At 34.5% G+C, this 14888-nt stretch overlaps 2 protein-coding genes across 2 annotated transcripts in view; both read right to left on the reverse strand.

Annotated features, from left to right (window-relative positions):
* Nucleotides 1-6368, reverse strand: part of LOC105158063 (actin-interacting protein 1-2) — a 7565-nt gene extending 1197 nt beyond the window's left edge. The window contains exons 1-5 of the mRNA XM_011074688.2: nucleotides 5772-6368; nucleotides 4361-4522; nucleotides 3268-3454; nucleotides 1824-2246; nucleotides 901-1308 (exon numbers count right to left, since the gene is read on the reverse strand). Coding sequence (XP_011072990.1) covers nucleotides 901-1308; nucleotides 1824-2246; nucleotides 3268-3454; nucleotides 4361-4522; nucleotides 5772-6163 — 1572 coding nt within the window. The 5' untranslated portion in view covers nucleotides 6164-6368. The remainder of the gene's footprint in view (nucleotides 1-900; nucleotides 1309-1823; nucleotides 2247-3267; nucleotides 3455-4360; nucleotides 4523-5771) is intronic.
* Nucleotides 9568-12095, reverse strand: LOC105158064 (protein MOTHER of FT and TFL1). Its single transcript, XM_011074689.2, has 4 exons — nucleotides 11871-12095; nucleotides 11656-11717; nucleotides 11527-11567; nucleotides 9568-9799 (listed from the first exon to the last, which is right to left on the reverse strand). Exons 1-4 carry the CDS (start codon nucleotides 12063-12065, stop codon nucleotides 9573-9575), a joined length of 525 nt encoding a protein of 174 aa, XP_011072991.1. The 5' UTR covers nucleotides 12066-12095; the 3' UTR covers nucleotides 9568-9572.

Genomic DNA, 14888 nt, shown 5'->3' on the forward strand with positions numbered 1-14888 from the left:
GATTGAGGTTTCTCTTAGTACAAGCTGATTTGTCTTTGTGCAAATGTGTGAAGTACACTTAAGTAAGATCATTCAACAACAATTTACAAGCATTGAATTCAGCTTGTTGCTTCTGATGAAATTTCACTTTGGGATGTTAATCAAGAGTTTTATATGATCCACGAGATCTAGAGGAAGATTTTCACCCATGCGCTGCTAACTTTAGTTTAACTTCTATCACAGAATAGTCTTCCATTCTGATAGAGGTTTCTCTTAGTACAAGTTGATTTGTCTTTGTGCACATGTGTATAGCAAGAACTTTCATAGGGTAAGTACAAACTACCAACACTAAAAGCAAACAAGGAATTTTCAAAAGCAAATGCAATGGGAATAGTATCACAGTTGGGAGGCATAATCATTTCTGCAAGGCTGCTGAGGAACAAACAGACAAGTCAAGTTAATGAGAAATATGGAATCTCTCTTGTGTTAGCAAAGTTCAATATGTACAGAATTTTTCGTAACCCAATTTCTTTATCTAATATATATTCATTTCATTTCTCAAATCAATGACATCAATATTTCGTGTATTATCTTTTACCTTTTTTGGCAACTTCTGCAACCTACTTAATGCACAAAGCTGAAACAGTTAGTCAATGTTCCTTTCACATACAAGCAACTATTTCCATTGGAAATATAAAATGAAATATTATCCATTTTAATTCTTCTACTATATTAAACAAGCAATGCACAAAACTGGAAATCTATCTGGAATGTTGGCATAGCTATTCTATTAAAAATTAGGCATCTAAAGTTATCATGTTTACATCAACAACATAGCAGCAATAATGTGTTAACTTTATAATTTGACTTAGAAACCTAAAACAGTGGAAAAGATAAAGCACAACTATAGTGATTTACTACCTCGCGGGAAGCACAGTCCCAGACGACAGCTTCTCGATTAGCATCTCCTGATGCAAACATGGAAACATCTGGAGAATAGCGAATGACAGTGATAGCTCCCCGATGTTTTTCAAGTACTGCCTCTTCGTTCAGAGTATCACCTGTTATAGAATATACATGCAATTTTCCATCCTGACTGCCCACAATAGCTTCAGTACCATTTGGTGCTATAGCAGATGCCGTGACAGTGAACCCTAGGTCAATGGTGGAAACGACTTTTGAACCACGGAGGAGGATTACACCAGTATCAATAGTAACCAATGCAAGATCAGGAGAAAGAAGGGCGAGATTCAAGTCCTTTGGCTGATTGCCAATATCGATGCACTCGGCATTGCCACATTGATCTCCTTGCAGAGAAACCCTCCAAACCTTTGCCAGATAAAAAAGGAAAAAAAGCGTTAAGACCTATGGCATAATTTCATTTTCTTGGCATACATCAGGAATAAGCAAATTAATTTCCATCAAGGAAAGATGATAATTAGTCAACAAAGAGGCAGTAGTAGCTTATTCGTGAGAAAGAATGCAAAAGGAACAAAAAACAGCACATACTCAAAGCTCTACATGCACATGAGAGGGCGACAAGTTTCAACAAAATGTCATTGCAAGAGAAAATTAGAATTTTCTCTAACCTAGGCGTATTTTCAACACCACACATTAGGTTTTTCATTTGTCGCTGAAATTAATTCTTCCACAGCCAGGCTTATTGTGAAATTCCTAGAATTGATGATTAGGTATTCAACTCAATCTTGCAATCAATCAGTTTGGTAAAGAAGCTGTTAGATCTTCCGTTGCACTTATCGAATAAGATAAATAACAGTGGAAGAGAATTTAATCATACTGCATTAACAAGTAATTAAGTTAGCATTTTTCACTTATTTGCTAACCTTATTGTCAAATCCAGACGAAACAATTTCTTCTTCGACCACCGCTAAACATTTTATCTGAGAAATCACCTTCCTTTCTAATTTTCCATAGTATCCAGTACCTTGAAGCCACTTAACTATTAAGCCATCGTAACTGCTGGATAATATAACTTTGGGCTCACTTTTCAGCAGCGCTAGCGAACTGACATTCTTCATGTGTCCAGATAATGACAGTGGAGCCTTGTCAAGATCACTAGCTGAGTACAAAAATATAGTGCCTCCGAGAGAAACAGTAACAATGTGATCATTCTGCCAGAGACATCCAACTAACATGTCATCTACTCCACCAGAACCTGGACAAGTCAAAGTTTTCTTCACTTTTCCAATATTATCCTCAGATATTTCCCAAATTTTGGCAGACTTGTCTGCAGACGCTGTTAGTACCTGAAAGTAAAAGAGAAACAATGTGATGTATAAGGGCACAGAACTTGTCCAATATTGAATGTGACAATTCTCAATAACACTTTTTAAGCTGATCGTGCTATTTCTGTTAAGTATTAATAACTACAATTGCAAGAGCAGAATAAGATTGGCAATGCCATTGACAAATCTCCATCAGATAGACACATTTATCCAAAACAGAATTGGCAAATTGAAATCCAAACCTTCCCATGCACAAGTTATGCAGAATAATTGTTAAGTTTCTAAGTTCTTGCCAGGACCTATATGGCTTTTCATATCTTAAAACAACCTAAAGCCATTACTGTAAATCTCATCAAGCAATTAATGAGACAAGAAGCAAACCCCACCCAGCCCACACGCATACAGAAACACAGGTGAAACAAATTGGTTTTCATCCTTCCAAGGCCTCGTTAAAGGATTTCATTTATGTTCTCTAGAAGATGAAGTCTAATACTTGGAGATTAGCTCAATTTTATCATGTAACTTCTTGAGATTGCCTGTTGCCCTGGTTTTTCTATTCAATATCAACCTAAACAAGCAATCCTGAGGAACGCCAGGGATAAGCCTATCAGAGAAGCTTGAGTTTTCAGTTTGCATGAGTGAGGGATTTGTAAACTTGAGTGTCCAATCCAAAATCTCCCACATATGCCCTGATATTTTATTCATAAGTTAGAATATCCAAAATATCTGAAGCTTTTTATGAACAATCCACCCAAGAAATTAGTAATGTTACTGAGTAGAGAAGAAATATAAAGCAATGAAAAAGAACGAACTTCGTATGCCAAAAAAAATTCCATATTAAGTTTGAGACAGCATCCAGCATGTACCAATCAAACGATATCAATAATAAGTATGGTACAGTGGACAAAACAAATTAACTTTAAAATTAATATGCGTATTTTCCCCTTGTGGGAGCATAAGAATTTCAGCAAACTCTTTGTTTTTTTTTTTTCTTTTTGGTGTGTCTGTGTGTGTATCGTCTGTGCCAAAATGTTAGGCTTACCTGTTTACTGTCAGGACTCCAACTAATTGCATATATGCTGCCTTTGTGGCCATCCTCGGAAGACAACTTCCCAATTATATCTCCAGTTTTGGCATCATATATTATACCCTTCTTATCGGAGCCTACACTAATAAATTTGCTCCCATCTGGAGAAAAACGGACGCAGTTTACGAAATTCGAATGATCCCTGCAGGCCAACGTAACAAGAGCCTTGAGGGAATACAGAAACTAATAAAATAGACAAAAAAATCAGTTCCAAACCATCAACATTTCCTTGTGTTCTGTTTAGAGCAATATAAAACCAATTTCTTCAAAATTAAGTACAATAATTGACAAGTCTTAGCACTGTGCATAAGAACAGTAAATAATCAAATCCCGTTTTCCCACTCACAGAAGCAATATCCTAACCTCGAAACTTTACAAGGGTCAGAGATAACTCTCACCAACATAAGGCCCACTAAAGAGACAGTAAAGATTAAATCAAATGCCATACAATGGTTGGTCAATGGTTGTGTGCATGGGGTTCACTAGTGAGCAAATATAATTTTGCACAATCGCATTCAGGAAACTTGGTTCAGTGACGAGATGTAAATATACCCCAAAAAGTATCTTGAGGGTTGGGTCTGCATACGCAAACTAGTATAAGTGCACAGTCTAATTCTACGTGGGAGGGAAGATAAAAAAATTGGTAAAGGAATGCAGGGAACTTCCACTAAAACTTTTAACTTGCTCTAACTGAAAGAGCAGTTCTTTGCAGCTTACGAGGAAGGAGGCAAGTAGGAGTGCAGCTCCACCAAAGATTAGCTTTCATACTATGAATGAAGAGAAATTAATATGTTGCATTGTAATATACCAGTTGCTTTAGATATATTTAATATCCAACCTTTTAGGGATTCAAGGAGGATACGGCATAGTGAAGAAAGTCATAGCCATTCAGCTACTGGTTATGCATCATCATCTTTTCCAATTAGAGTTCAAGGTAGAGGATAGAAGAGCTTCCAAATGGATGGTAAATCATGGTAAAATCCTTTTATATAATTTTTGTTTAGGTGGACAGAGAAAGTAACAGGTCAAAACAGTAGTGATGAGATACCTGTGAGATAGCTTGAACTTAAATGGAGGCCCTTCATAAAAATTAACCAAAAAATCCTCCCCACATGTTACAATGCGAAACGGTCTTGTCGGCTTAAATGCACAACTTAAGACTCTTCTTGAGTGCCCATCAAAGTCTCCAACATTAGTTCCTGAGTCCCACCTGCAAATAAAGCCCATCAGACAACAATCACCATCATTTGAAATTTCACAATCATCAGAGATCATATACTGGTAATTGATATAGATCTGACGTAAATTAAAGAAAGAATCTCCAGACTTAAATAAAAAGTGCCTTGTCAGAAAAAGTGAATCATTGCATTGGGAGGTACCCTGTTTTGCAGTTAAAAGAAGAATTTTGATGATAACTTGCTGTCTCTTTAAACAAGTTACAAAGCCATGGGGAATTTGTTAAAGATGTTTCATTGTCGGGAATAACACATCATGTTCAACTGAACTAATATTTTTCTCAAATTGTTGGTAACTTATACAGTTGATTTGGTATAACTACATTTTGGTCTCACAATAATCGGAGCTGCATTGGTAACTTCATGTTCAACTGAACAAGGCACTCCTCTAAGTGATGCTGCTTCAAAATGCCATAAAAGCATGACTTTGTTCCGTCTGGTGCATCAGATGATACAAGAGATCCTAGCTCCCTTTGCCAACACCAACTAAACAAAATTGTGGGTTTCGTGTCATCTTGAAAGCAAATTTCAAATGATAGAAGAAATTGGAGTAGAGAATAAAGGCTTGTCATTTAGTTATTCAATCTATTCCAAGTCTGCAAGTACCTAAAAGCAATTCTCTAACTAATGAAATGCGAAATTAATATTATATAAAAACCTCCTAACTTCAACAAAATGCACCTTATTTGCACTAATTATATTAAATTTGGCTCCATTTTCCCCCGAGTAATAGTAAAATCTTCTGCAGCATTTGGATCTAACAACTTAATGAACTCACTAAATATAGGCACTAACAACTAATCTTGCAAAGTAGGCATAAAAACTGGTAAAGAACCAAATCTTCACTACGTGAACCTTAAGTTCATCCTTCAGAAATTTAAGCCCATTGGTAACATCATCAACTTCAACCAAATTAAACAAAAGAAAGTTCAATATTGAAAACAAACCACTTCCAGAAAGACATAAAAAGAACAACCAATTAACAGCTTCAGAACCAGTTTACTCCCTTGCCCGTTAATGACTGCACCAAATTCCTTCCTGAAATATCTATTGATAATGGCTTATTTCTTCAAAGGACACCAACTCTAAACAAGATGAAACTGGCTGAAGATTTTACTTTTACCATATATAGTCAAAAACTTTGGCCAATTCAAAGAAGGACATTATTTTTAGGATAAACCCTACGTTCTAACTGACACATTATATAATTGAGACAGTGCTTACATGAAGGCGCGAACGAGAGACTTCCCCTTGCCATCGCCAGATGCCACAATGCGCTGACCGTCGGGGGACCACTGAAGATCGTCGATCCGACCCGAAAGCACCCGAAATTCCTTCTTCAGCACGAACTCATTGCGGGTCCCCCAGATCCGCACCGTACCTGACACGTCAGCAGAAGCGATCCACTCGCCGTTAGGGGAGTATCGGGCCACGGTGGCGGGGTAGGCGTGCTCTCCATACACCTGCACCTCTAACGGTCGGTCCAAGTACCGGATGATGACAGATCGCCCGTTGCAGTAGAGGATAGAGTTCGATTTCGAGTCGCCCGATATTAGGATTCCCCTGCCCCGCTCCGTCGACGGCACGCACGCGTATGTTTCTGCTAACTGCGCCATTTTTGGGTAATACCCCTTTCTTTCTTCCTACTATCTGGGGTTTGTGAGGTTCGTTTCGGAGCTGCTATGTGCGTTTCTTGGGAGATGAAACTGAAAGCAGCAGAATGGAAATGCGTTGTCTAATTTTGCTAACTGTATAATTATGTTAGCACGTCTGACAGCACTGCACGATATACTTTTTTGGCTTGACACTGACAGCCACAGTATGATATTATACACAAACATGATACTCTTTGGTACTTCTTTTGAAGCAAAGTAGACTATGGAAGTTGTTTGTGTCCTATTTTGTGAAGCGTTTTTCAACTTTTGATTTTAAATTAGGGTTCTTCTAGTTGTTTTGATTTTTTATAAATAAATTTAATTTATTTTTTATTATTTTAGTCTCGTTATAATAATGTTAATTTGATTTTATTATTTTTAATTTATTTTAAAAAATTTTATATTTAAAGTTGATATTGAAATTTTTAAATAATTCAAATAATTTAACAATAATAAAATTTACACTATCACATATTAAATATTTTATAATTTTTATATTTTATTTGCTATATTATCTAATTATATTATTCATTTATCATAAATAAAATATAAATTAAACGACTATGATTAATTAATAAAAGATTTTGTCATTCATACAAGTTTAATTACTGCGTATGCATCAACAATTATATTACTTAGCGGTTTTCTATTAATATCATACAAGTTTAATTACTGCGTATGCATCAACAATTATATTACTTAGCGTTATTCTATTAATATTTCAGAAAAAATAAATATGATATATACTAATCAAAATAAAATTTATTTTATGTTTTATGAAAAAAATAGTTATTATTGACAAACAACAAATAAAACTATAATAAAAAAATAATATCTTTTTAACATATGAGGACAAAATGGTCTTTAATCAATTAAGTTTGTTTTAGAAATGATTTTTCCGAAACACTATCTAATTTAGTTTTTGTCTACTTTTTATTTTTTTAGAAACACTACCAACTTTGATTAAACACAACTTTCAGCTTTCTTTACAAAAATCACTTTTCTAAAAGTAGAGGTTTTCACAAACAGTCTCATTGTGTAAAAGGAGGAAATTGCATTAACATCCCTTAAGAATATTCTAATTGCACAAAACCTTTTACCTTTAATGAAATTACAAATAGACTACTTGAAATTATAAGTACACTACATTAACATCCCTTAAGAATATTCTAATTGCACAAAACCTTTTACCTTTAATGAAATTACAAATAGACTACTTGAAATTATAGTTGTAATTATAAGTACACTTTTATTCAATAACAAATTATACACATGCACACTTTGAAGTAGATTGTAAATTTACACTAAACACCCAATACAAAAGATATTTGCATGGTTAATCTGAACTTTAAAAGTGTTCTTTTTTTTTTCCCCAAGGAAAAACATAAACTATTATTACTGTAATGTAATCAAATCACATAATTAAAATGTCGGAGCATCTAACGTTGAGAAAAAGAGCCATCGACTCTATGACCTAAAAATCTAGCTAAGTTGTGTGCAATATTGTTCATAGTACGATTAACCTAAGAGAATTCACAAGACGACAGAATTTAAAGCATGTCTAATATCTGAAGTAACTGGTCCAATATTACTAAGATCTAAAGCAGATAATTTGAGTTTATTGATGAGGTTCAGACCAGTGTTCTTAAATTCAAATCGGACCAGCCGTCTGACTGAGAACTAGATCTGCGTCCGATCTGGATGAGAGTACAGAATCAGGGATGGTCAAACCCAAAATGAACAAGGGACTAAAGGAGTCAATCCTTGACCCAACGGAATATACCAATTTAAGTTAACTCCTAAATATTTAGGAGTTTGGAGGCCATGATGGCCACAAGAAGAACAACCAAAAGATGATCCAAATGGAGAGTCAAATCCTTATCATAAAAAACGATTAGAAATCAAGACTATACGATTTGAATTATCATCTAGATTATTCTTAGATAGTAAAATGCACCCACAAATTAATGATTGGTGAGGGGTAAAATCAATTTAACACACCTTCACATTTATGGATAGCATAGTATAAATACCTTCTAATTTCATTACAAAGGGGACTTTCGAAAAATGAATTAAAAGGAGAGGCTTTGATAGAAGCTCTAAAAATTTCTAGCTTGTGAAGTGTATAGCGTACTTTGATTCCGAGCTTCTTGTATTCCCCCATCAACATGTAAGTAAGATTAACTCAATACGTGTGACCATGGCTGGCAAGCAGGTTTCAAGGAAAATACATATGCTGAGCTCGTAGAATCTTTTGTAGCGAGGGAAGCAACTTACCTCGCCCAATGTCATTAGTGGAATAGAATGATTCTGGAGGCTAAGAGCTCATTTGGTTGTGTTTTTATTTTTATTTTCAGTTTCCAACAATTGAAAATGTGTAAAAATGCTTTATTGATTTTTGTGCGAAAACTGAGAATATGTTTGGATTAGTTGTTTCCAAATATAGGTATATAGGTGTGAGAATGTTGAATATAGGTATATGTATTTTTGATGTGACAGAAAGACAACTATGACAAGCCCATGTGACCTATATGAATTTGAAATTGAGAATTAAAATAGGAATGCATTCTCACTAAAAATGGCTTGACCAAACAAATTCCCACATACCCAAATAGTGAAAAGTGGAAAAAAATCTCATTGAAAACACAACCAAACAAGCCCTAACTGTTTATGTATATATATGTGTGTGTATATATATGTATGTATTTATGCTAAAACAGTTAAAAACACCTAAATAAGGTATTTTTGAATGATGACAAACATTCAATGTATTTTGACTTGTCTCGAAAATAATTTGAAAATAAAAACAAATATAGTGGTAAAGGTTTTCAATTTTCTTCAATCTATTTCCATACAAAATCAAGTTTAGAACTTATTTTGCTTCCCAAAACTCGTGCCTAAATTTAAGCCCCTTTCACAATCATCTGGAAATTCATTCTTTTATGATCTTGATGATAAAGCAACATTTAAATATCGTATCAATCACCCAAATTTGTGGAAAACACGGGTTAAATGCAATTTAACTCCTTCCTCTTTGTATCACATCGCGTCATAGGGATATATCTTCATTTAAGAAAGTTCAAGAGGGCAATTTGTTTATTTATTCTTCACATAGAGTATTTTGCACATTTTGTATAGTACAAAAACTAAATTGCATTTTTTCCAAAAACACTGAGCTGCCTAAATGATGTAGTGTAGAAATGGACATAAATAGGCAAAATCATGAAGAAAACCCAGAGTTCCATAGTTACAATACCGTCTTATAAGGACTCCATTCCCCACATATCAAAATACAAAGAAAGAGAAAGAAGCAATATATATATATATATATATATAGGTAGTGCATTTATATATATATAGGTAGATTTGGCTAATACTGACGCTTTCTGTTTGCCGGCTCCTTATGAGCATTGAAATAAACAGTGGCCACAGGCATGCCCAGATCAAGCTCTTGCGCGAACGCTCTGGTGTTGAAATGCGTGCGCGACACTGGTGCCTCCACCCCTTCCACGCTCGCGTTCTGCCGGAAAAGCACTAATATATAACGGTGGATTCCGACGGGTGGCCGTGGCCCTATGTACGGCAGCACCTCCCTACCTGTGTGCATTTTTAGTACCAAGTAAGGTGCTACTTATGAATAGCCTAAATTTTATTTTATTTTCATATTATTTATTGGATAAATGCAATTTCCTCCTATGATATGCTAAACCAGCAAAAAACGAGCAAACAACGCTAATTTGCTTCATTTCCCGAAATACAGAGAGTAATTTGGTAATTTTTCGTCTCATGAATGTAAGTTCATTTCATATATTATAAGAGATAAATTGCATTTAAACTACTTATTAGATATATACCTCATGAATGTATAATTTTTTTTAAAACATCTTTACATAATTATGATAATTAAACATAGAAATGAATGTTTCTTATAATTTTTCATAGGGTTTAATGCAACTTACCCTCATGAGCAAATGACCACTCTATAAAAAAAATATCAATTTGTTTCCATGTTCTCTAAAATGAAACAATTTTAGGGGAATAAATTGCTTCATTTTAAAAAACTCAAAGGGGTAAATTATCGTATTTTAAAAACTATAGGAGGGTAAATTCTTAATTTATCTTCATAGGGGGTACATTATTATTTTTTTAATAAGAAGATAATTTGCTCATTTGTAATATCACAGGAGGATATTTGCATTTTTCCTATATCATTAAATCTTGGTCCAAATTTTGTTATTAAATTATAATTAATCATGTATGTATTAATTCAACGATTCATATAAGTATAAATTCACATAAACAACATTTAATTTTTTCTTAAATAGGCAAACAATTAATGAAATGAATGTGCAACTAATACTAGAAAAAATATATTTTTTCACTACGACTAATTACTATAGTCAAAAAAGAAGAAAATCGTGAAAAATATAAATCAACCACGGCTTCTCAACGACCATTAGCGCTTGTTGCTGCAAGTTTAGCCGAAATTATCATGACAAATGTTTTGACTATGGCTAAAAATTACGATGAATATTAATTAATTGTGGTGAAAATTTAAATTTTTATTTTAATTTTATTTAATCGTAATTAATAGTATTGATTTATTATGATTTTTAAATCGTGATTATTTATAGTGTAGCAAAAATTCAATTTTTTTTTTAAAGCAAAATTTTCGAAAAGTTTTCTTGCCAGAATGAAAAGAAAAAAAGCTTTAATTTACCTCTATTTGTTTAAAAAGGTGTGTAATTTCTTATTGCAAGAGGTGCATCACACGCGCTTGTCACGCGATTTTATTTATTTTTCCAGAGTAAAAGGACATTTACTTAGCTATATTAATTATGAGTGGTTAGATTTTATTGATATAAATCAACGGTCTATATTTAAAACGATAATAATTAACGATTTTGACTTTGCTTTTGGTGTTGATGGTTCAGATTTAATAAACTAATTGATGATTTGAACCTTCTTTAATTTAGATTTTAATAAAAAAAAGGCATTGTTCAACGTATAGAATCAAAATTGCAGGACCAAAAATATAATTTACCCGAAAAAACAAGATAGGAGTGAATTGCACTTTGTGTTTTTACAGGAATTTTTCTGTATTTTTCTGTTAACACTGTGTAAATTGCATTTAACCCTCTAAACATAGATAACAAATATAAGAACAAAAATTTTTAGGAGGTTGATTGATTAAGTTCGATCAGACCTGATTCGGACAAAAAATTTCGACAAGCATGCAGAAACAAAGCATGGACATAGATAAGAATATCAGAGTTCAGATGTGAGGTTTACGTGGCTGATAAATTTGGAGCAGGGAAACCTACCTCGAGTGACATTTGAGCGCCCTGGAATGTCCGTCACAATCCTGCAAAATCACAACTTATTTCATCTTACTCTTTATTCTCTCTCCCTCTCTCTTGAAATTACAGTATTAATTTTCTATAATTACTAACCAATGGACCCACTCCCTCATGCTTGGCTCACTTGGACTCGGAGCATCAGGGTCCGTCATCACCTGCATGAATTGTGAATTGTAAACCAATCACACGATAATATATACTCAAACGGTGTAATTAATTCAAAGATTAACCGTTTGAGTTAAAATTTCGACCAAAAATGATTGCGTATGTGGAGTTAAAAACATGGAGAAAGAGAGAAAAGAGCCGACCAAGGTGTAGAGTTCATTTGCATGTCCGGTGATGGTAACTCGAGGTGGTGCGGCGGCCATGGAAGGCTTAATGTCGCAGCCATTGTTGACATGCTTCGATCCATAGTACACAGACATGGAAACAGTGGGCACAAACATGTCGACCACATCGCCGATGACTCGACCAACGACCAAGGGATCAACGTTTGCAGCCATCGCCACGCACAGATTTGGTCGCACAGCATGCGGATATTTATAGGCCCGTAAAAGTGAGAGTGGGCTGGCAGAGGTTGCAACCTACAGAACATGCACAGGGCAATGCAAAAAGCAGCAGACCACGTGTGAACCGAATGCCTGCCACTGCAGATTAGCCACCAAACTGTTGTTGGCAGCCGACACGCGTTGGGTACTCTTGGGGTATCTGCCATCCATCACTCTCAGATAGATTATGAGACCACAGTATTGTTAATCTTTTTCAGAAGTGGAAAGCTTCGCCGAGGTACTAATCTTGTTACATTGGTTGATTTTTTAATTGGATTGTCAAAGTGAGAATTATAGATTATTTTTATTTTAGTGCATACGGTTAATTTGGTCATTGAGGAAATAAATGAAAAATACCAATTCGGGTACCAAAATAACATTAATGGTGGAATTTGGATATCAATTAATTCATTTATAATTCCTCGATCAAAATCTTACTAATAACAAAATTCGAATATCAAAATGAATTTTAATCGATATGGGATACAAATTGTAGGAAAATTTGCCTTTTTTGTTAAAGTATATAAGGATCTTCAAGGGTTGTCCAAATGAAAGAATCATTATAACTCGAAAAATTTTGTACACAACGAAAATTAAAAAATTGGAAAAATTGCAATATTTCCTTTAAAAGATTAAAACATGAAAATTAAAACGATATAGGGATAAAAGCCCTTTTTCCGAGCGTCCAATGCTAATTAAAATATAAATGAACTAACAAGTGGCTAAATTAGAAAATAAAAAATTGTATGAAAACATGAAACATAAATCACCTTTTGTAGTTAGTCTTTAATCGGTACAACATTGTCCTATTTCTTACCTTTCCGACTTTCACCAAGAGCTAACACAAGCTTTCTTTATTTTGTCCACGTCACACTTGAATCTGTATGCTCCGTCTTGCTACAAACAAATGCGTATAAAGAAGAAAATCGAAACAACTTCGTACAATTAATTTGTACAATTATTTTGTTCTTAATTATTAACTTGCAACTCTTGCAAGAAGAACAAAAGAAAAAACACATCAACTTACACACCGTAATACTCACTACTCTTGCACACCTTGAACTCATAAAAAATGCATGTGTGCGTATTACAAATATGCATGACCGAGTGGTAGGGTTGAAGAACTCCACACTTGGCCATCTCTTGCTTCATGGAAGAGGTAAGTTTATCTCCCTCAAATGGGCTCATGGGTTTGTGCTTGGATTGTTCTGTGTTTTGGGCTTGATTTTGATTTAGCTTTTAAATTAGTATAAGTCCAACTATATTTAATTAGGTCTATTAATCAATCAATTTCATTAATTTTAAGGCAAGGTTCAATCCAAATTAATTTAATAAGATTTAAATAAATCAAGTCTGAAATAATTAAATGCATTAATTAATTAGATTCAATCTGAATGAATTAATCTCATTAATTTAATTGAATAATTTCGATTAATCATATTTGATGTGCATAAAGAATAGGCTGGTCCAAATAGATCCAAACATCTCAAAAACGAAGAAATAAACGAAAGGTCCATAGTATTCTCCGGAAAGCCCAGGACATCCCATGCCCATAACGCCACCAGGAGGCCAAGGATGTCCCAATCCATAGTTTAATTAGGCAGGCCCAAACAACCCAAGAAGCTCATGAAGAGGAAAGGAAGCTTGGAACATCCTCTGACTCGGAACATGGTTAAAGCTCACAAAATATTCAGCTTAAAAAGCCCACACACGTGGCAGCCTATTCTCTCACGTGGCATCTCATCAACCCAGGTGTCAGCAGCCACTTTGGACCACATCACCCCTAACAAGGAGGAACTCCTTGCAGACGAGGGGTCTCCCTAGACAAAGAGGACTTCGATTAACACACATCCAACTGTGGATAAGAACGACCTACTCCTTATCCTAACCATCCCAACCAATCTCCATGAATATCTAGTGAGTGGGATAGACCCTAACTGATAGTGGTATTCCCCTATAAATACCACCTTGCTACCTCTAGGTGGGGGACACCTTTTCTCACACCCCTCTTACTCTTTAAACTCTTCTATCACTCTCTAAACTATCTTTTGAGCTCTCTCTAAGCATATTATCAAGTGTTCTTAAACTTTTCATCAACTTTATTCACAATATCTAGACTTCTAATTAAAATTCACTTATTTTTTCACTTTATTCAATCTCAAATCCAATACTAACTTGGTGCCGAAATACTAACGTCTTTTTGGCAGGTCCCCTCTTGAAGATTTGCATTCGCTTCAACCCCAAGTCTTGGATGACTGTCCAAATTCATTAGACCCGTGCGTTTTTTGAACGCATCAATATTAATTAAAACTTGGGCTCCCATCACATGGGTTCTCTATCAAATGAACATATCATTTAGTCTCTAGAATTAAATTTCAACATTTCAAATTAATTATTTTTTTCTAGAACTAATTCATAATTTATTTCAACAAATCTATAGTAACTTTTATGTGACTTTATAGGTCCACTTTCACCTAGATTAGGGTTTGTGTCAATACATAATTTAATTGAAAAATCGATAAATAATTTCATGTCTTAGACTATGGTTTGGAGATAGCTGCTGGAAGGACAATATCTGTATTTACTCGGGAACCAATAAGTTCATGTTACCTCACCTGTCTCTTCATGGCACGTGCTAGACGGGTACTTTAAGATTAAAAGTTAATTAAGAGTGATTAATCAAATGAATTTTAATTAATCTAGTACAAACTGTGTTGCTGATTGAAGATTCTCTGTAACATGATGGTCGTAGATGGGTTGGACTGGGTTCATGGGGCC

Source organism: Sesamum indicum, linkage group LG3 (genome assembly GCF_000512975.1).
Source record: "Sesamum indicum cultivar Zhongzhi No. 13 linkage group LG3, S_indicum_v1.0, whole genome shotgun sequence".
NCBI lineage: Eukaryota > Viridiplantae > Streptophyta > Magnoliopsida > Lamiales > Pedaliaceae > Sesamum > Sesamum indicum.